A 19745-nucleotide genomic window follows, 5' to 3' on the forward strand; every position below is an offset into this window, starting at 1 on the left:
AGAAAAAAAAGAATATAAACAAAAATAAAAAAAGAGTCTTAAGTTTCTGCGAGCCACCGTTTTATACATTTGTGTCATTCTGGCTCATCCCCCCCCTTTCTGCAGAAATCAGGACTAGATCACTCTCACAGGAATACACAGCCAGCAGAGGGAGGCAGAGAGCTCCCTCTGTCTTCTACACAGCCCCTCTCTCCTACACAGCCCCCTCTGTCTTCTACACAGCCCCCTCTGTCTACTACACAGCCCCCTCTGTCTCTGTCTACACAGCCCCCTCTGTCTTCTACACAGCCCCTGTATCTTCTGTCTTCTACACAGCCCCCTCTGTCTTCTACACAGTCTCCTACACAGCCCCCTCTGTCCTACACCCCTCTGTCTACTACACAGCCCCCTCTGTCTCCTACACAGCCCCCTCTGTCTCCTACACCCCTCTGTCTCCTACACAGCCCCCTCTGTCTTCTACACAGCCCCCTCTGTCTTCTACACAGCCCCCTCTGTCTTCTACACAGCCCCCTCTGTCTTCTGCACAGCCCCCCCTCTGTATCTTCTACAGAGCCCCCTCTGTCTTCTACACAGCCCCCCTCTGTCTCCTACACAGCCCCCTCTGTCTTCTACACAGCCCCCTCTGTCTTCTACACAGCCCTCTGTCTTCTACACAGCCCCCTCTGTCTTCTGCACAGCCCCCTCTGTCTTCTGCACAGCCTACACAGCCCCTCTGTCTTTCTGTCTTCTACACAGCCCCCTGTCTTCTGTCTGTCCTACACAGCCCCCCCTCTACACAGTCTGTCCTACACAGCCCCTCTGTCTCCTACACAGCCCCCTCTGTCTCCTACACAGCCCCCTCTATCTCCCTTCAGTGGGAATGTGCTGGTACATTTAGAGAGAGAGCGAGACTCTTCTGTTTATCGGCTGGAAGTAGAGGATAGAGAATTGAGAGATTGTCTTTTAATTGTCCATCCGTGACTAGGGAGAGAAAGTGGAGGCTTTCTATAGCAAGGAAGGTTGAAGGACGATAGAAGGGATACTCATGACTAAGGCATATGAGGCAATGCACAGTAATGTATAGTAATTTTCCAGGTGTAAAAAGGTATGTGGTGTAGAAAGGTGTAGTTGTAGTGAACACGGGACTGTGGAGCTAAAAGTGCCTGTCGGTGATATTGTCCTAAGGTCGGTAATGTGGCATTGACAGGGTTGTAGTGGTAGAGGTAGAGACATTATCAATCATAGTGAAAGTGCACGAGGGCATGGTTGTGTCAATGTTATACTGATGTTATTCTAGCGTTGGCCTCAGAAATGTAGCCTTCCAGCTGGCCCACAAAGAACCTCTTTCTCTTTTTATATTAGGAGCGTTTTCAGATTTGTTTTGTTCTTGCAAATCAACTGGGTTTCTCCCCTTCTTGGGAATGCTTTACTATAGGTAGACTTTCTCTGTAGTTTGTCCTGTCGTTTTTTCCCCTCCTGTGGTTCTGTAGTTGTAGTGAACATGGGATTTCCGTCCCAGAATGCTGAGTGGACGGAACGTGAACACACTTTTTGAATCCCGTACAATGTCAGTCAATCTATAAACTAACTCGTACCTTACAATATCTGGAGTCCTTCCGGAACGCTAGAAAGCAGTTTTCCCGGGTGGTGGTGGTGGGGGGTGTGTGTGTGTGGGGGGGGGGGGGGGGGGGCATGTGGTCTTGCTAGATCTTCCCCTCCCATACTCAATCATTTTGTACTTTCAGTTGTGGCTACTTTATGTATATAATGGTATGCCTGTGTGTATATATCTGGTCTCTTCATCTTGAGATATAGATAGACCCTTTGAACCATTTTTTCATTGCTTTCTTTTACCACTAGGGGGCACACTCCTCCAGCTCATCCACGTACAATACCGTGTGAAATAATGTCTCTCCGCATAATGTGCTCTTCTTACCATGACACGTTGTTATGGTGGGGGACAGTGGACCGGCTTTCTGTCACTTTTGTTTTTACAGCGTTTTCATGGCCAATCACCTCGCCCATCTAGTTGGTGGTCTGCCAATCGGAGGCCTACAGCCGTTATGTACTGAGTGTTGCTTTGACGAATGGCCACATTGAGAGGGGGTTCGGGGGTGGGGGTTTGGTAGGTTTTGCCTGTGTTGGTTAAAGGGAGGCGAAATGTTTTTTAAGATAGGGCGGATTAGTACGGTGTGGAGGATTTGGACTGGGCCCTGACAAGGATCTAAGGATTTTGAGAGGTAGAGGGCCATTATTTCTATTCAACCATATTTTTTTAGGGGAAGTTTTTCTGAAGGGCTTGTATAGAATCATGTTTTTATTAGTTAGATGGCTAGTATCCAAAACTCACAAAGGAAAAAGGGAAGGGGAGAAGTGAGTTGAAAACATAAAGCTCCTTGACTGGTCTGAAACCTCAGCCTTGTGAATGAATGTCTACGTGTCCTGGGGCGGGGATGGGGGAGGTCGGGAGATGGGTACGCTGGGGTTGTCTCACCAACACTCCTTGAACAAAACAGCTGTGACACCGTGGTTGGAATGGGGAGGGCATAAAGGAGTGTGGGGAGGGGGGAAGCACAGACATGTACAACCTTTTGTGATGTTCAAAATAAACATGGTTATGACCATGCACGATGACGGGGATACTGATGAAATGTTGAAATGATTTGATGGTGATGAGATGCTGTATGAATGACAACAACAACAAAAACATGTTTCACACAATCTGTCTCTAGAAAAATACTGAAGATAAAAAATAAAAAAATGCAAATAAACATTTTAAAACAGAGAGAAGCTTTTATGTTTGAGTATTTCCACTGATCTATGTGTTGATCTTGGTCTGAATGTTTTGTGGTATGAAAGGGTTCGCTTCAATACATCATTTCAGTTTACATTGAGTCACTGTTGTGTTTTCAGGAACATTGAGTTGTCGTCGGAGCGTGACAAAGTCCACCTTTAATCCTTCCTCAAACATCTCTATGTCCCTGAAACAGGCTCAGGGACATAGATGTTAGAGGAAGGATTAAATGTGGACTTTGTCATCCTCCTCAAACAACTGTGACTCAATGTCCCTGAAACAGGCTCAGGGACATAGATGTTAGAGGAAGGATTAAATGTGGACTTTGTCACGCTCTGACGACAACTCACTGATCCTGAAAACACAACTGTGACGAGATTGTTTTGTGTCAATCTGAATCCTCTGATACCTCACCTGCTGAGTGTGTATGTGGGCATGCGTCCATGTGTATGTCTGTATAGTGGACGGTCTTCCCTAGTCAATTCTGGACCTTTCAGTCTCTAGTTGTGTCCGTTAAGTGGACAGTTCTCTGGCTGTGGTATTAGACTGTGGGTAAACAGAGGTCTCTGTGGTATTAGACATTGTGAGTAAACAGTGGACAGAGGTCTCTGTGGTATTAGACATTGTGAGTAAACAGTGGACAGAGGTCTCTGTGGTATTAGGTATTCTCTGTGGTATTAGACATTGTGAGTAAACAGTGGACAGAGGTCTCTGTGGTATTAGACATTGTGAGTAAACAGTGGACAGAGGTCTCTGTGGTATTAGACATTGTGAGTAAACAGTGGACAGAGGTCTCTGTGGTATTAGACATTGTGAGTAAACAGTGGACAGAGGTCTCTGTGGTATTAGACATTGTGAGTAAACAGTGGACAGAGGTCTCTGTGGTATTAGACATTGTGAGTAAACAGTGGACAGAGGTCTCTGTGGTATTAGACATTGTGAGTAAACAGTGGACAGAGGTCTCTGTGGTATTAGACATTGTGAGTAAAAACAGTGGACAGAGGTCTCTGTGGTATTAGACATTGTGAGTAAACAGTGGACAGAGGTCTCTGTGGTATTAGACATTGTGAGTAAACAGTGGACAGAGGTCTCTGTGGTATTAGACATTGTGAGTAAACAGTGGACAGACAGTATTAGACATTGTGAGTAAACAGTGGACAGAGGTCTCTGTGGTATTAGACTGTGGTATTAGACATTGTGTAAACAGTGGAAACAGTGGACAGAGGTCTCTGTGGTATTAGACATTGTGAGTAAACAGTGGACAGAGGTCTCTGTGGTATTAGACATTGTGAGTAAACAGTGGACAGAGGTCTCTGTGGTATTAGACATTGTGAGTAAACAGTGGACAGAGGTCTCTGTGGTATTAGACATTGTGAGTAAACAGTGGACAGAGGTCTCTGTGGTATTAGACAAGTGGACAGAGGTCTCTGTGGTATTAGACATTGTGAGTAAACAGTGGACAGAGGTCTCTGTGGTATTAGACATTGTGAGTAAACAGTGGACAGAGGTCTCTGTGGTATTAGACATTGTGAGTAAACAGTGGACAGAGGTCTCTGGCCGTGGTATTAGACATTGTGAGTAAACAGTAGACAGAGGTCTTTGTGGTATTAGACATTGTGAGTAAACAGTGGACAGAGGTCTCTGTGGTATTAGACATTGTGAGTAAACAGTGGACAGAGGTCTCTGTGGTATTAGACATTGTAGACATTGTGAAACAGTGGACAGAGGTCTCTGTGGTATTAGTGGACAAGTGGACAGAGGTCTCTGTGGTATTAGACATTGTGACAGTAAACAGTGGAAAGAGGTCTCTGTGGTATTAGACATTGTGAGTAAACAGTGGACAGAGGTCTCTGTGGTATTAGACATTGTGAGTAAACAGTGGACAGAGGTCTCTGTGGTATTAGACATTGTGAGTAAACAGTGGACAGAGGTCTCTGTGGTATTAGACATTGTGAGTAAACAGTGGACAGAGGTCTCTGTGGTATTAGACATTGTGAGTAAACAGTGGACAGAGGTCTCTGTATTGGTATTTGAGTAAACAGTGGACATTGTGACATTGTGAAACAGTGGACAGAGGTCTCTGTGGTATTAGACATTGTGAGTAAACAGTGGACAGAGTAAACAGTGGACAGACAGAGGTCTCTGTGGTATTAGACATTGTGAGTAAACAGTGGTATTAGACATTGTGAGTAAACAGTGGACAGAGGTCTCTGTGGTATTAGACAAGTGGACAGAGGTCTCTGTGGTATTAGACATTGTGAGTAAACAGTAGACAGAGGTCTCTGTGGTATTAGACATTGTGAGTAAACAGTGGACAGAGGTCTCTGTGGTATTAGACATTGTGAGTAAACAGTGGACAGAGGTCTCTGTGGTATTAGACATTGTGAGTAAACAGTGGACAGAGGTCTCTGTGGTATTAGACATTGTGAGTAAACAGTAGACAGAGGTCTCTGTGGTATTAGACATTGTGAGTAAACAGTGGAGGTCTCTGTGGTATTAGACAGAGGTGGACAGAGGTCTCTGTGGTATTAGACATTGTGAGTAAACAGTGGACAGAGGTCTCTGTGGTATTAGACATTGTGAGTAAACAGTGGACAGAGGTCTCTGTGGTATTAGACATTGTGAGTAAACAGTGGACAGAGATCTCTGTGGTATTAGACTGTAGGTAACAAAAAGACCCACAGACTGCCAGGCACACACACACACACATACACACAGGAGAAAATTCTGTCCGTCTGTATCGCAAAGGGAAAAATGCAACAGTGTCCCTATGAGCAGCATGATTCAGCATCCCACATTTGAAAGAACAACTTGAGTAAAGTGACCCTGTAAGTCCTGCTTGAATAGTTCTCTATGCTTCACAAAACACTGATGAAATGATGTATACTGTAGCAGCATTTCAGACTCGAGATGGGTGGTTACAATTGCGTAGGACTTTATTTCATGTGACTTTACATCCAATTAAAGTTATTTTTGTCGCGTTGTTTATACAAACGCATTCAATCACCAAGTGCTAAACAGCAAGTCGCTGTCGGCTGATATCACAGCCCTTCGTCCTCTGCCTGTCCTGGGCCGTGGAGTTAGTGTCCCCTGGAATCAGCTCTAGGCATTGCAGCGGTCCTTATAGCAGCACTTCCAGCCTGATCGAGAGCAGAACTCCAGCCGAGCACAGCCCTTCTCCCCAGTCTCTGTAGAGGAGACACAAAACATTAGGAGATGTCGTAGGATGAAGGTCTCTATCAGAAGATTTACTAGGACCAAGGATTTCCCTCTCACAAACCGTTTTATTCAATAAGACGTATTGTTAGGCTACGGATTTGATGACTTTATGTTTTTGTATCCCAATTGAATAATTCATTATTGTGTCACTGAATTTGATATGGTCAGAAGCCCATAATTGGATGTTGCCCTGTTGAAGGTCCAAACGTTGTGTTAACTGTTGCATCATGCAATCCAACGTAATCATGGGCATATCTGACAGTTAATGTCATCGATCAGCCAATTGATCCAAAGAACCAGCCTTGCCAAGAACAAGTCATATTGCTCAGTCCTGGGCTGTCTGAAAACGTGACTAGCTGTCAAATCCTTGTTTCCTCCGTCCTCGTTTCCGAATTGCTCGCCTCCCTTTCGAAAAGGTTATTGGTGAAGGAAAGTCCGAGGGGAGGGCCCATTTTCTCCTCTCCAATGAGCCGATGAGAGAGAGAGATGAACACGGCGCTTGTGTAGCAGGAGACAAGTGAAGGACTATTGCTGGTGATACTCACTCCTGGTGTAGCAGGCCTGCTGTGTTTTGCTTGAGCACTGTAGGAGCTGGTTCCTCAGCATCAGGAAGTCCTCACCGTAACATTCAATGTTGTAGTCGGCTATGGCAAGAGAAGGGAAGAGGGAAGAGGGTCAGGGTTATGTCATCAATGACCAAGGTATGTTTTGGGCTGGTTCACAGATCACTGGAGACAACAAACGTAATGGCATGATGATGTGGTCTGAGGAAGTACGTCAATCCCTTGCCAGCACAGTTATGAATGATGCAGAGCAGGAATTCAGTAATGTGAGTGTGCATGCGAGCTGCTGTATGTGTGTGTGTGTGTGTGTGTGTGTGTGTCTGTGTGTCTTTACAGAAGAAAGGAGACCTAAGGGAGTGTAAAAGCCACCTCAGGATAATGTTGGACAACACCAGGAAGTGTTCAATCACATCTTCCTATACTATAGGATGGCGGTGGATGAAAAACAGAATATTAGGCCCGGTTTGAGAAGTACAGAGTTGGATAGGTTACTTTCTAAATGTTATCCGTTAGTTACCTGTCCAAAATTGTAATCAGTAACGTCACTTTTAGATTGCCCAGACTCAGTAACGTAATCTGATTACATTAAGTTACTTTTAGATTACTTTCCCCTTAAGCGGCATTAGAAGAAGACAATGTATGTTACCAATTGAACGACATCTACTGCAGAATAAATCAATGTTAAAGTTTACATAGCTGGCAATATAGATGTTAAATTTGACTTTATTGGTTGGTAATTTAGGCGTCTTCAAATCCATAACTTTCTACTACATATAATAATATGATTACATTATATATTCACATTAAAAGCCAATCAGAATCCCAGTCATTCCACTAAATGTTATACCCTTTGATCTTCAAGAATAGGGCTTAGCCAAATTGTTTAACCTGAGCATAACCTCAAAACTAAGGACTTATTAGCCAGCCCTATTCTGTTGTTTATGATGTTGTCATGGAGGACTGATTGGGCTCATTGATTCGAGTTGAAAAATAAATGCTGCGCTCATGGAATGGCATACTTTGAGCACTACTGAAAAGTGCTATTTACATATGAAAAGTGAATGTCATATGCTACATTTGCTGAAGGCCTATTGTTGACCTTTTTGTTGGTGACACTTTGATATCTTGACAATATGCAGCTGTTTAAAGGGCAAATCCACAGATAAAACAAAACGGTTTCCCCGCCTCTGTTTTGGTAAAGAGTGATGGGCCTGGAGAAATGTAACCACTCTCGGATTAACAGACAGAGCTATAGATGCAAGGACTGACCATCCATGATATCACAATTATTATTTAAACCATGTTATGAGGCTATACAGTGTTTGTTTACATTCACAATGTTTACAAACATTGGAGTTAAACAGGCTTATATTTTGGGTTCTCATGGAGCGTGACAGATGAACTAAGCTCATAAGACATAAATGATATTCAAGAATCAATGGATATATATATATATAATTGATAAGTCCAAAAATGGATGTAGCAACTACAGATTGTCTTTTGAGCATGTGTCCATTACGTCTATGGATTTTATTTTTTACCAGCCTGAATTAAAATGAGAAATAAAATACCTACTTTTCCCCCATAGGATGGGATCCGCACTACGCAGCTGTCGAAGAGCGCATTTTTCACTGGCTGTCCACTGGTTTCAAAAACAATGATTTATAGGCAGCTTAAACGTTTTGATTTTCAACTATTGTTGGGTTCAAATACACATTTCAATTTGTGAACAGCCATCCACAACCACAATCCGTAAGGCGCAAATAGCTAAATGAGAGTAGCAGTGTGATTAACAATCACATCAATGCGCTAAGTAGATATGAATAATAAGTGATATCCGTATCGCCGTAGACTACACCACTGGTGTCATCCTTTACCAAGCGTTTATTCAAGTTGGATCATCTTTGGATAACGACAGCAGTCGCACTATTGGAAGACATAGCTTGGATTTTGCTCTTTTCCCACGATCCATCAAGCACATTTGGTGTGTCATCGTAGTGGTGTCTGATTTGTGGTCTCTGAGTCACTCAGGTGGAACAAATTTAAATTTGCGCCTTTTTTTCAATGCTGATTTGAATGTCCTTGAGAAAACAGAAGTGCCCGATTTTTTTCCCCCGCAAACATCCTTTGTGAATGTAAAAGTAATTATCTAGTTTTTCAAAAGTATCTGTAATCTTAATTACAATATTTTTGCTGGTAATGTAAGGGATTACAGGTACCCTTACATGTAACAGATTACTCCCCAACACTGGAGAAGTGGTAGGTCTTTCAGAGACCAAATTGCCAACCTCAGGATTATCATATAACAATCCATACATTGGAACTTTGAGAAAGCTTTCAAGCCTTCAAGAACACCTACCATGCAAAGATTTTTACTGAAGAATGTGTCCGTTTTTTATGATTGTGTTTCGCTTTTCATCTATTGCTGTGAATAATTACGTGTATTTTAATGTGTATATGGATGTGTAGTTTGTCTGTATTGTATTTTGATGTACTAAACAGGGCTCATCTGGAAAAGAGAACATTGGTCTTAGCATTTACTTATACTGTCAGAAACATTTTAAAAAAGATCACCTTTCTGGTAATTTTTTTTGTTAGAAATTACTGAGGTGTAGTCACTTTTGAGGACACAATCTCAAGTACACTATACAAATATGAAATAATGAAAAATCATGTATTTTTTCATTTTCAATAAAAGTGTGTGAATAGGGATTGAAATGCTTTCTAAATATAGTATCAATTATAATGACTTACTATAAGACTGCATCTTTCTTATGACTGTAAAATAAATATGATCATACTTGGTGACAGTACAAAATTGGGATCATTTCATATAACTGACGGGCAGAGTGAGTTCTACCCAACGAACTCTGTGCGACGCAGAGACGCCGCTCAAATGCCTGCTGACTCGTTGCAACTTCAGCTTTAAGCACAAAGTGATCGTCCCTCTGTGACCATGAGAAAGTGGTCTTTTTTTCAATTCGACACAATGACTTGATATTTTTTTTCATGTTGAGAGCTCTAAATCCGTCTGGTTGCATAAGGCACGACATATCACATTTTCTGGCCGATCCAGACAAAGGATCGAACTTCTCTGGCGATGTTCCCAGCCAGAGAAGCTCGATCCTTTGTCTGGATCGGCCAGAAAATGTGATATGTCGTGCCTTATGCAAAAGGAGGTGTCAAATTTCACATACTGCATTTCAGCTGAGAGCTGAGAGCGGCATGTGAAGTGGGACAACCAAAGATTTCATGAAGTGCACAGCAATGGATGCTGCGCCGTTCACAGAGCGCAACAATTGGCGTCAGAACCCGTCCAGAACCGCTCAAACATTCACCAACCACTGTCTCGAAAACTTACTTAGAATCCATTGGACAGAGGCCATCAGCAACATTTGACAGTGGCAGATCAAAAACAAGAACCTATTGAAGCACAAATGAAGAGGAGGAAGTGGTGCATTTTAGGCAACGCTCTAAGAAGAAACGTGTATCACGTGGATCAACAAACAGACACTTACCTTTAGCCCACAAGTTAAATGCAAGACCACCTTTATCTACTCCTCCACCTGCATCCTCACAGAGCAAGGAATTAAGATAGAGTGACTGTGAGATAGAAAGGGGTTGGAAGCAGTTTGTCTGTGAGATAGAAAGGGGTTGGAAGCAGTTTGTCTGTGAGATAGAAAGGGGTTGGAAGCAGTTTGTCTGTGAGATAGAAAGGGGTTGGAAGCAGTTTGTCTGTGAGATAGAAAGGGGTTGGAAGCAGTTTGTCTGTGAGATAGAAAGGGGTTGGAAGCAGTTTGTCTGTGAGATAGAAAGGGGTTGGAAGCAGTTTGTCTGTGAGATAGAAAGGGGTTGAAAGAAGTTTGTCTGTGAGATAGAAAGGGGTTGGAAGCAGTTCGTTGAGGACCTATGTTCGGCAAGGAACTCAACGCACCAAGTGAAGTAAGTAAGCGTGACGTACCTGTGCACAGAGGGAGCAGCAGAAGCAGGACCAGGTAGGCTCTCATTGTTGGTCTCAGTCGAAGACTTCTCTTAGCAGCGGATAAGTCTGAGGTTCAAAGTGTTGGAGGGGCAGAGAGCCCCTCTGCTTTTATACTGTGTCGTGTGCTCAGACAGGAACACACACACCCACACAATGACAGGCACGGCATACACTCTGTGTTGACAAGGGTGGATTTCAGGGTTAAAGAATGGTGTCTAAAATGTCTTCCATATAAGGGAATGGTGTCTTATGTCATCCCATGACTGTGGCATTATCAGTGGGAGTCTTGGAGCACTCCAATAACACTTCACCTCTGTTGGCTGACAAAGCTCACTGTTGACAGGAAACACTTTATTAATAATGTTCATGAATAAACAATACACCATTCATAACACACGAATAAATGTTATTCATAATCACACAAGTATTTAAATGTATTTATACACATTTATGAGCATGATCATTCAGAAGCATTTAGAACGAGTCATACAGAATGTGTAAATGATCACCTTTTTCTGTTTAGTTTCAGTCGCCGTTGAGAAACACAGCAAGAAAATATGACAAATGATGTGTGAGGGAACAGCCGGATCAAGTGGTCCGACTGCGCTCTCTCCTGGAGGTGGGCCACAGTACAGGCACTACTGATGAGCCCCCCGGAGGCCAATTGACTGGTTGTTTGTGCTCTCTTAAGGACCTGACTGAAGGGGCAGAGGGGGAAAGAGTTGAAAGAAGAACTCCCAATACAGTTTCCTTCTTTTTGTTGAAGTCACGTCTCTGCGTCTCATTTGGTGCTGTCCCGCCTAGGATTTCGTCAGTGAATAGGTACGGCCTTTCACAGATGTTATATAGGATGTTATATTCCGTTCACATATACCCCAAAAATATACATCCATATAGACAATATACATCCATTGTGTTAATAATAGATAGTGAGACATATGGATGCTTTAGCAATGTCTCCTCGAGAAAAAATACATCTTGTAAATCTACAAAACTTTATCACCAACATCATGAACCAATGAGACTTTAGCAGGGCATATCTTTAGTGGCTCAGCATTGCGGCCGCTGTCACTCACACAGGGACAGAGGTAGGGCAACAATGGCTCTTTAAACTTGTCCCTGAATGTATAGATGAGTGACATGTCAGTGGGGTCATAGAAAGTCACCTCTCCTGCATCATAGTCTGGAATTACCATTCCAGTGTTTTACTTGCTATATTGTATTATTTTGCCACCATGGCCTTTTTTTGCCTTTACCTCCCTTATCTCACCTCATTTGCTCACATCGTATATAGACTTGTTTATACTGTATTATTGACTGTATGTTTGTTTTACTCCATGTGTAACTCTGTGTCGTTGTATGTGTCGAACTGCTTTGCTTTATCTTGGCCAGGTCGCAGTTGTAAATGAGAACTTGTTCTCAACTTGCCTACCTGGTTAAATAAAGGTGAAATAAATAAATAAATAGTCCAGACACACTCTGACCCTCCTGGGCCTCCTCTTCAGAGTGAGACGGGTCCAGGGCATGGTGCAGGTGCTGTACTGGCCGCTGTCCCTCAGGGACAGGGCCCAGAACCCGTGGGCAGGGTTCACACCCAGGACCCCTTTCCTACTCACACTCTCTCTAAGGACCCCCAGGTCCCATCTGGTCTTACCCGCCACCTCCACCTCTTGTGGTGGATATTATAAAATAAGGATTTGGACATGTCTTCATGGTTTCTGTTCATGGACAGAACACAGGTGCAGCTGGTTTGCAGCACAGGATGATACTCCCAAGAACGGGATTATAATAGGACAGTTTCACAAGGTTAGTCACATCCTCAGTTATGGGGACACATACAATTAAAATGTCCCATTACAATCCTCCCTGTAGTTAATTCCTTAACAATACATTTAAAAAAATGTAAATGTAGCAATTATTCTATGTAAATCTCATCCGTTGTGAAACGGAGTTTAATACCTTCAACCTTTCACACATCATGTTCAGTTCTAACTTGCCCGTTTCTGCTAAGGATTAGGTCAAACAAAGACAGCAAAGTGCATCCTTTCTCAGCAAGTAATTGCTCTCAGAGTGTGTTTGCTTAGGAGAGAAACACCTGGCCACCACAGAGTCTGGATGTTCAGCCAATATTCCACTCCCACTGAGACAACCTTGTGAGAGCAAACCTCTGTCGACAACAAGCGCATTTCTAAGTATGCTACAGGTCAAACATTACGGTCTTCGGCATTAAAGTGTAGCTCAGCTGAGCACATAAACCATGTTTTGGTCCCCCAGGTAAATAGGGGTAAGCAGTAAGGTCCCCCAGGTAAATAGGGGTAAGCATTATGGTCCCCCAGTTAAATAGGCGTAAGCAGTATGGTCCCCCAGGTAAATAGGGGTAAGCAGTATGGTCCCCCAGTTAAATAGGGGTAAGCATTATGGTCCCCCAGTTAAATAGGGGTAAGCATTATGGTCCTCCAGTTAAATAGGGGTAAGCAGTATGGTCCCCCAGTTAAATAGGGGTAAGCATTATGGTCCTCCAGTTAAATAGGGGTAAGCATTATGGTCCTCCAGTTAAATAGGGGTAAGCATTATGGTCCTCCAGTTAAATAGGGGTAAGCATTATGGTCCCCCAGTTAAATAGGGGTAAGCAGTATGGTCCCCCAGTTAAATAGGGGTAAGCTGTATGGTCCCCCAGTTAAATAGGGGTAAGCATTATGGTCCTCCAGTTAAATAGGGGTAAGCATTATGGTCCTCCAGTTAAATAGGGGTAAGCATTATGGTCCTCCAGTTAAATATTGGTAAGCAGTATGGTCCCCCAGTTAAATAGGGGTAAGCATTATGGTCCTCCAGTTAAATAGGGGTAAGCATTATGGTCCTCCAGTTAAATAGGGGTAAGCATTATGGTCCTCCAGTTAAATAGGGGTAAGCATTATGGTCCTCCAGTTAAATAGGGGTAAGCATTATGGTCCTCCAGTTAAATAGGGGTAAGCAGTATGGTCCCCCAGGTAAATAGGGGTAAGCATTATGGTCCCCCAGTTAAATAGGGGTAAGCATTATGGTCCTTCAGGTAAATAGGGGTAAGCAGTATGGTCCTCCAGTTAAATAGGGGTAAGCATTATGGTCCTCCAGTTAAATAGGGGTAAGCATTATGGTCCTCCAGTTAAATAGGGGTAAGCATTATGGTCCTCCAGTTAAATAGGGGTAAGCAGTATGGTCCCCCAGGTAAATAGGGGTAAGCATTATGGTCCCCCAGTTAAATAGGGGTAAGCATTATGGTCCTTCAGGTAAATAGGGGTAAGCAGTATGGTCCCCCAGGTAAATAGGGGTAAGCAGTATGATTACAAATCCAATAATGTCCTTGAGGTGGTCTTACTGAACATTTCCCAGCTGCTGTTGCAAAATCCCTGTTGAAATGTTTGGCAATCGTCATTCACCTCGTTGTTACAGAGGTGGCTATCAAACACTCCCAATTCTACCACACGGTCCCCAGAACCAGTGAATCTCACACACCAAGAGAGTTTGTCGTCTGCAGTTTAGTGCACTCACCGATCCCGTAGAGGTTAACCAAACTCTACAATAACCTACAATAACCTGCCATTCCTAGCAGTGACAACATATGTTCTTTGGTGTTTGGATTAGGAACTTTTCAAATAGCTTTCACCCTTCTGCCCCCTGGTGTGATAACGTGTCCCAAATATTTAACAGTCTGTTGAACACATTGTAATTGGTTTTTCGAGGCATTGTGGCAGCTAGGAAATGTAGCAGTGCAGCCGAATCAACAACTGTAAACCAATTTGAATCTGGCGGGACAGAAGAAAGGATAGTGAATGGGTTTGGCAAAACTGGGGCCCTGCCATAAACTGCATCATTAACAGCTCTAAGATCTTGTACCATTCTCCATTCACCAGATGCTTTTCTAACAGGTCAAACTGGCGTGTTGTCAGGTGATGACGTACATATGACAACAGCCCCCCTGCTCAGCAGAGAGGTCAGGATTTTGCCCGTTCCTCCTCCTCCTCCTTATGCAAAGGGTTCAGTGCTTTGTGGGGCCGATATGTGCCTTTAGGAGAGACGGTCACAGGCGTTGCTCCTCTCATCTCCCCTTGCCCATAAACAGTCCCGAACCTGAGTCAACAGTGCGCTCTCAGGGGTGGGCTGGTTAGGTGCAAGGGAAACTGGAACAGGGGCTTCACTGTCCCCTCGGTGCATTGTGTGCGTGCCGTTCACATACGTTCTGTGAGCCCCAACCACAGAGGAGAATGCTCCCAGTCTGTTGCCAACCTCACGCATGTACCAAATTCTTCCCATTTGGTATCCTCCATCTTGGAGATAGAGATACTGCATGGGGGAACTGATTGGGGCACAGAGGAAAAACGGTTCACATCAGCTACCACACCCGAAGTTTCTTCATACACATAACCTGTTGTCAACTCTTCCTGCTCGGTCACACAATGTCACAGTGTTAAAAACAAATGGTCCCTTCGACCATTACTACATTTGGCAGTGAAGAGTGGTCGGGTTAGTTTGGCCCGGTCGAGCAAATCCATTCAGTAGGTCAAAGGGGTCAGAGAAATACCATGAATAATAGCAATCATGGCCTGGTACTTCCAGCGCGGTACAGATACCGGTTCTTGGAGCGGTTACTACCAGGCCCTTTTCACTGCAACAAATGTTCATTCCCACAATAGGGCTCTTCCCAATCAATTTACAGAGCAATTAGGAGAATAAACAAAACAATGATTAAACATTTTATCACCAAGTTGGACTGAAAGGGGTTTGGTAAGGTTCTCTACCACTGGAACGGTCTTTATTACATCTTGTAGCGTGGACGCTGGGAGTCGGGAAGCAAGTGCAGGTGGTGAGTTTAATAATAACCGGAACATGGACCAAAACAAGACACATGAGTAGCGAGTAGCGTACAGACATGGAACACATACTAAATACGGCCTAAGGAATAGAACTAAGGGGGTGACAGATATAGGGGAGGTAATCAGTGAAGTGATGGAGTCCAGGTGTGCCTAATGATGAATGTCAGGACCGGTGGTGAGTAAACCTGCGACGTCGAACGCAGGAGGGGAGGAGTGAGATTAGACGTGACACATCTCTTGATAATGGATCTTTTAAATTGTTGCATTTAGATAAAATACAGATGGTTGCCCCTGAATCGACCAGGAAAGACATTTTCACACCGTCCACACACACACACACACACACACATCCATATTAGGTGAATCTGCGCTGTTAGAAGATAAAACTGGGTACTCACCAAAGTGGCATTGTTGGCTGTCTTTTCCTTCTACCTCCTCCACAGCCTATCTCCAGCCTCCCCCTCTACCCTGCGGGTTAGATGCTGTTACATGTGGTGGTGGTGGTGGTGGATAGTATGTATCACTGTCCTCAGCTTCATCATAGCCACCCATATCACCCCTGTTCTGGGGGAAATTTCTTGAAATGTGGCCTGGCTGCTAACAGTTATAACACCTCCATGGTTCCCCTCTTCCTCGTCCACCTCTTCTGCGGCCCCTTCCTCCTCTTGCTCTTCCAGCCCCCCTTCCTCTGTCTCCTGAGTTCCCCCTCTCAAAAAGCATTAGCTGGGCAGTTGATCGTGGTGGTAAACCGGATCCACCACTGTGCCCTGCTATATGAGAGAGAGGGGAAGCTTCTTCACAATGTCCATCATCTCCCCCATTTGCCGATTCCACTGGACCAGGAAGGTTGAAGCAGCGTTCACATCGCTGCCAGACACTGGATTTGTCATCAGGGGAAGCTGTGCGGCAGAAGGTGGTGTGGAAACAGGAGGGGGAGGGGGAGGTAAGTCTGGATAAAGTCAAAGCCACATTTCTGTGACCAGTCGCTGGGGAGGCTTAGAGTCTCGGCGGGGGTGGCTCTGAGGTGTCGGTATTTTACTCCGGTACTCTGTGTGTGGTGACCAGCGTCGTGTCTTTTTCCTTCTTCGTCTTCCTCAGATTCTCCGCCGTCTGCCCCCACAGCCCCTACTGCTGCTGCTGGGGGTTCTTGTTGTGGAGGTGGTGGATGGATGATGTTGATTCGGTTCATCTTTACGTCTGTTCCTACTTGCTTTGCCTTATTTTTCTTCAGCTTTCATCCTTACCTCTGCAAACTTCTCTGCACTTCCCCCCCCCCCTCTCTCTGTCTTTGTCTCAGCTTCAACTTCCCACTTTATCCCAGCATGTATTATTTTTCTTGCCTTTCCCTACTTTCTCCAACTGTTCTCTGACTAATTTCAACTTAGCGACACTGAGGGAAAATCTCCATTCGCTAAGCGGTGGCATTGTGACACGTCCTCGGTAACGCTCGGACCCCATTTGCTTACCATCACCTTCAACGGCCTTGTGTAGCATGTGGTGGCTGGAGAACCCTTTTTTTCTCCAGGATGATCCCATCTGAGTTCCTATCTCGCTCACACACACAAAAATAGAGGAGTGATCAGTTCCTACAACCGAAACCACATAATTGCATGGCTGCTAAAATATTGCCTAATTTGTCATTGATGTCACGCCCTGATCTGTTTCACCTGTTCTTGTGATTGTCCCGTGCTCCTGTTTTCTATTGTCTTTTTCTAGTCCTCCCGGTTTTGACCCTTGCCTGTTTTTCATGGACTCCGTACCCGCCAGCCTGACCCTTCTGCCTGCCCCAACATCGAGCCTGTCTGCCACTCTGTTCCTCTCTGACCTCTTGTTTTGACCCTTGCCTGTTTTTTCATGGACTCCGTACCTGCCAGCCTGACCCTTCTGCCTGCCCCGACATCGAGCCTGTCTGCCACTCTGTTCCTCTCTGACCTCTTGCCTGTCCACGACCATTCTCTTGCCGACACCTTTTGGATGATAAACGAACGACAAAAGACTCTACCTTCTGCATCTGGGTCTCGCCTTGTGCCCTTATAATTGAAGCACTGGAGAACTAATCCAAATTGGTATCTTACCTACATAAAAAGTAAACACAGTTTTGCTACGAACTTTAGTTTGAACTGTATGACAAACAGTTCTTACTGTCCACTGGTTGATCTATCCCTAACCGGATATTCTAGTCTAACATGACGTCCTAACCAGTCCACCCGCATCACACTATGCGGTAGAGCTCTCAATCAGTGAGCGCGAAGTGATTTAGGAATGCACAATTCCTCTCATTTCAATGATGACTCACAAGCTTAGTAATAAAAAAAAATCAACTGAGCAATCGCTGACCCTCAACTCCCATGGACGTCAGGCGGGTCTCTCCATTCTCTCGTTTGACGAGGAGGAATTTACCCTGGACTCACAGTGCAGCGAGCCTCTGCCGGCAGTTTACCCTCATAACCGCAGGAGCCACTGGTCAACGATACGTCAGTCCCATCTCTTAGTTCCTGTTTTTGTATTTATCTATACAAGGACACAGGTGCAGCTGGTTTGCAACACAGGATGATACTCCCAAGAACAGGAACTTGTAATAGGACAGTTTCATGAAGTTAGTCACATCCTCAGTTATGGGGACACATACAATAGAAATGTCCCATGACACTGGTTGGGCTCCAGCACAAAAACACACGTGTCACAGCCCTTTGGGTTTTTGGGGACGTGAGCCTTCTTTCCATTGATGCACACACTGGTCAGGTCATCTGAGAGAGAGAGAGAGAGAGAGAGAGAGAGACAGTGGGCCACGGCGTTGGGTTCCAGAGTCACTGGGGCTGGGGCGAAACACAGGATTCCATGATTCCATATGTGTTATTTCATAGTTTTGATGTCTTCACTATTATTCTACAATGTAGAAAATAGTCAAAATGGTGTGTCGGTCTGAGGCTTTTCTCCATGGTGTGTCGGTCTGAGGCCTTTCTCCATGGTGTGTCGGTCTGAGGCTTTTCTCCATGGTGTGTCGGTCTGAGGCTTTTCTCCATGGTGTGTCGGTCTGAGGCTTTTCTCCATGGTGTGTCGGTCTGAGGCTTTTCTCCATGGTGTGTCGGTCTGAGGCTTTTCTCCATGGTGTGTCGGTCTGAGGCTTTTCTCCATGGTGTGTCCAAACCTTTGGTACTGTGTAATATTTGTTCTGCCTATGACGAAACCATGTTGATTGACTCTCAGAAACTGCAAAGCCAACATTCATGCAAAACGCATGAGCTCATCTGATGCACAGATAAGAACACGAAAAAGAATAACACATTGCCAAATAACAAGACTAACAAACAGAATTATAGTTTCAGTGTAGTGAACAATCCCAATAATTGGAATTTTACATCAAATTTAAGTCATTTAGTAAACACTATTATCCAGGGTGACTGACAGTAGTGAGTGCATGCATTTCAGTGCTTGTCCTCCATGGAAATCAAACTCACAACCCTGGCGTTGTAAGCACCTGCTCTACGAACTGTGCCACACGGGCTCATCTGTTTATCATAAATGACTTCCAGTACGTACTTACGGTAATTGGAGAACTACAGTAAAACAGTAAACAGACTAATTACTGTAACACAACCAGACCCGCCTAGTGAAGTGACATGCAGTTTCTGGCCCTGAAATGACATACAATACTAGCCATACCTTGAGTTCCTGAGCAGCCTCATCCACAGGGCAGAGCAGATGAGTCCTGTGTCTCCTGGAGGTCTGACACACCGCACACAGAGCCTCCTGGTCCTCCACACAGAACAACAACAACCTCTTCCCATGGAGAATGCACCTTTCTTCCCCATCCGGTACCAACCCACTCCTCCCTCCTGACTCCCTCCTTCCCTGGCTCTCCTTCTCCCCCTCTCTCGTCTCATCCTGCTTGGTGGTATTGTGGCTCCTCTCCCTCGCAAAGGTCTCCACGATGTTCCTCAGAGCCAGGTTACTGGGTGGAGTGTCGGTTAGGGAATGTTTGCGGCAGACGGGCACTTTTTGATGACCTGAGTGTTCCAGTAGTTGTCCAGGCAGCTCCTGCAGAAGCTGTGGCTGCAGCCCAGCACCACAGGGTCAGTGAAAACATCGCAGCACACAAGGCAGGACATGTCGTCCTCCAGGGTCCAGGTGGCAGCCATGATGGAGAGATGTGTGCTTGTTCTGAGCTGGTGGACCTACCGTAGGGTGGCTGGGCTAGGGACTGATGACGCTGTCTGGAATACTGGCAAACTGGTCCAGTGTTTCAGTGTTGATTTGCTCCATGAGGCATGGAATGGAAATACACGAAATATGTACTTTTACTGAACATGACATCAATAATTATGGAATTCAATCATGACACTTGTTCTCAGTAAATT

General features: G+C 44.7%; 1 protein-coding gene and 1 pseudogene across 1 annotated transcript; both read right to left on the reverse strand.

Annotated features, from left to right (window-relative positions):
• Positions 1-5691: 5691 nt before the first annotated feature.
• On the reverse strand, positions 5692-10628 carry wu:fj16a03 (uncharacterized protein LOC335475 homolog). The gene is made up of 3 exons (XM_065023266.1): positions 10517-10628; positions 6538-6636; positions 5692-5961 (listed from the first exon to the last, which is right to left on the reverse strand). Exons 1-3 carry the CDS (start codon positions 10560-10562, stop codon positions 5876-5878), a joined length of 231 nt encoding a protein of 76 aa, XP_064879338.1. The 5' UTR covers positions 10563-10628; the 3' UTR covers positions 5692-5875.
• A 595-nt stretch (positions 10629-11223) lies between these two features.
• LOC135573701 (E3 ubiquitin-protein ligase TRIM21-like) lies at positions 11224-19526 on the reverse strand (annotated as a pseudogene).
• Positions 19527-19745: the final 219 nt, after the last annotated feature.

This window comes from Oncorhynchus nerka, linkage group LG10 (assembly GCF_034236695.1).
Source record: "Oncorhynchus nerka isolate Pitt River linkage group LG10, Oner_Uvic_2.0, whole genome shotgun sequence".
In the NCBI taxonomy this organism is placed as follows: Eukaryota; Metazoa; Chordata; class Actinopteri; order Salmoniformes; family Salmonidae; genus Oncorhynchus; species Oncorhynchus nerka.

Excerpts from the sequence above, each read along its gene's own strand:
- wu:fj16a03 (XM_065023266.1), bottom strand. The coding sequence starts at position 10,562 with ATGAGAGCCTACCTGGTCCTGCTTCTGCTGCTCCCTCTGTGCACAG. Across the intron at positions 6,637-10,516 it reads GCTGCTCCCTCTGTGCACAG|CCGACTACAACATTGAATGT; the intron begins GTACGTCACGCT and ends CTCTTGCCATAG. Across the intron at positions 5,962-6,537 it reads GCAGGCCTGCTACACCAGGA|AGACTGGGGAGAAGGGCTGT; the intron begins GTGAGTATCACC and ends TCTCCTCTACAG.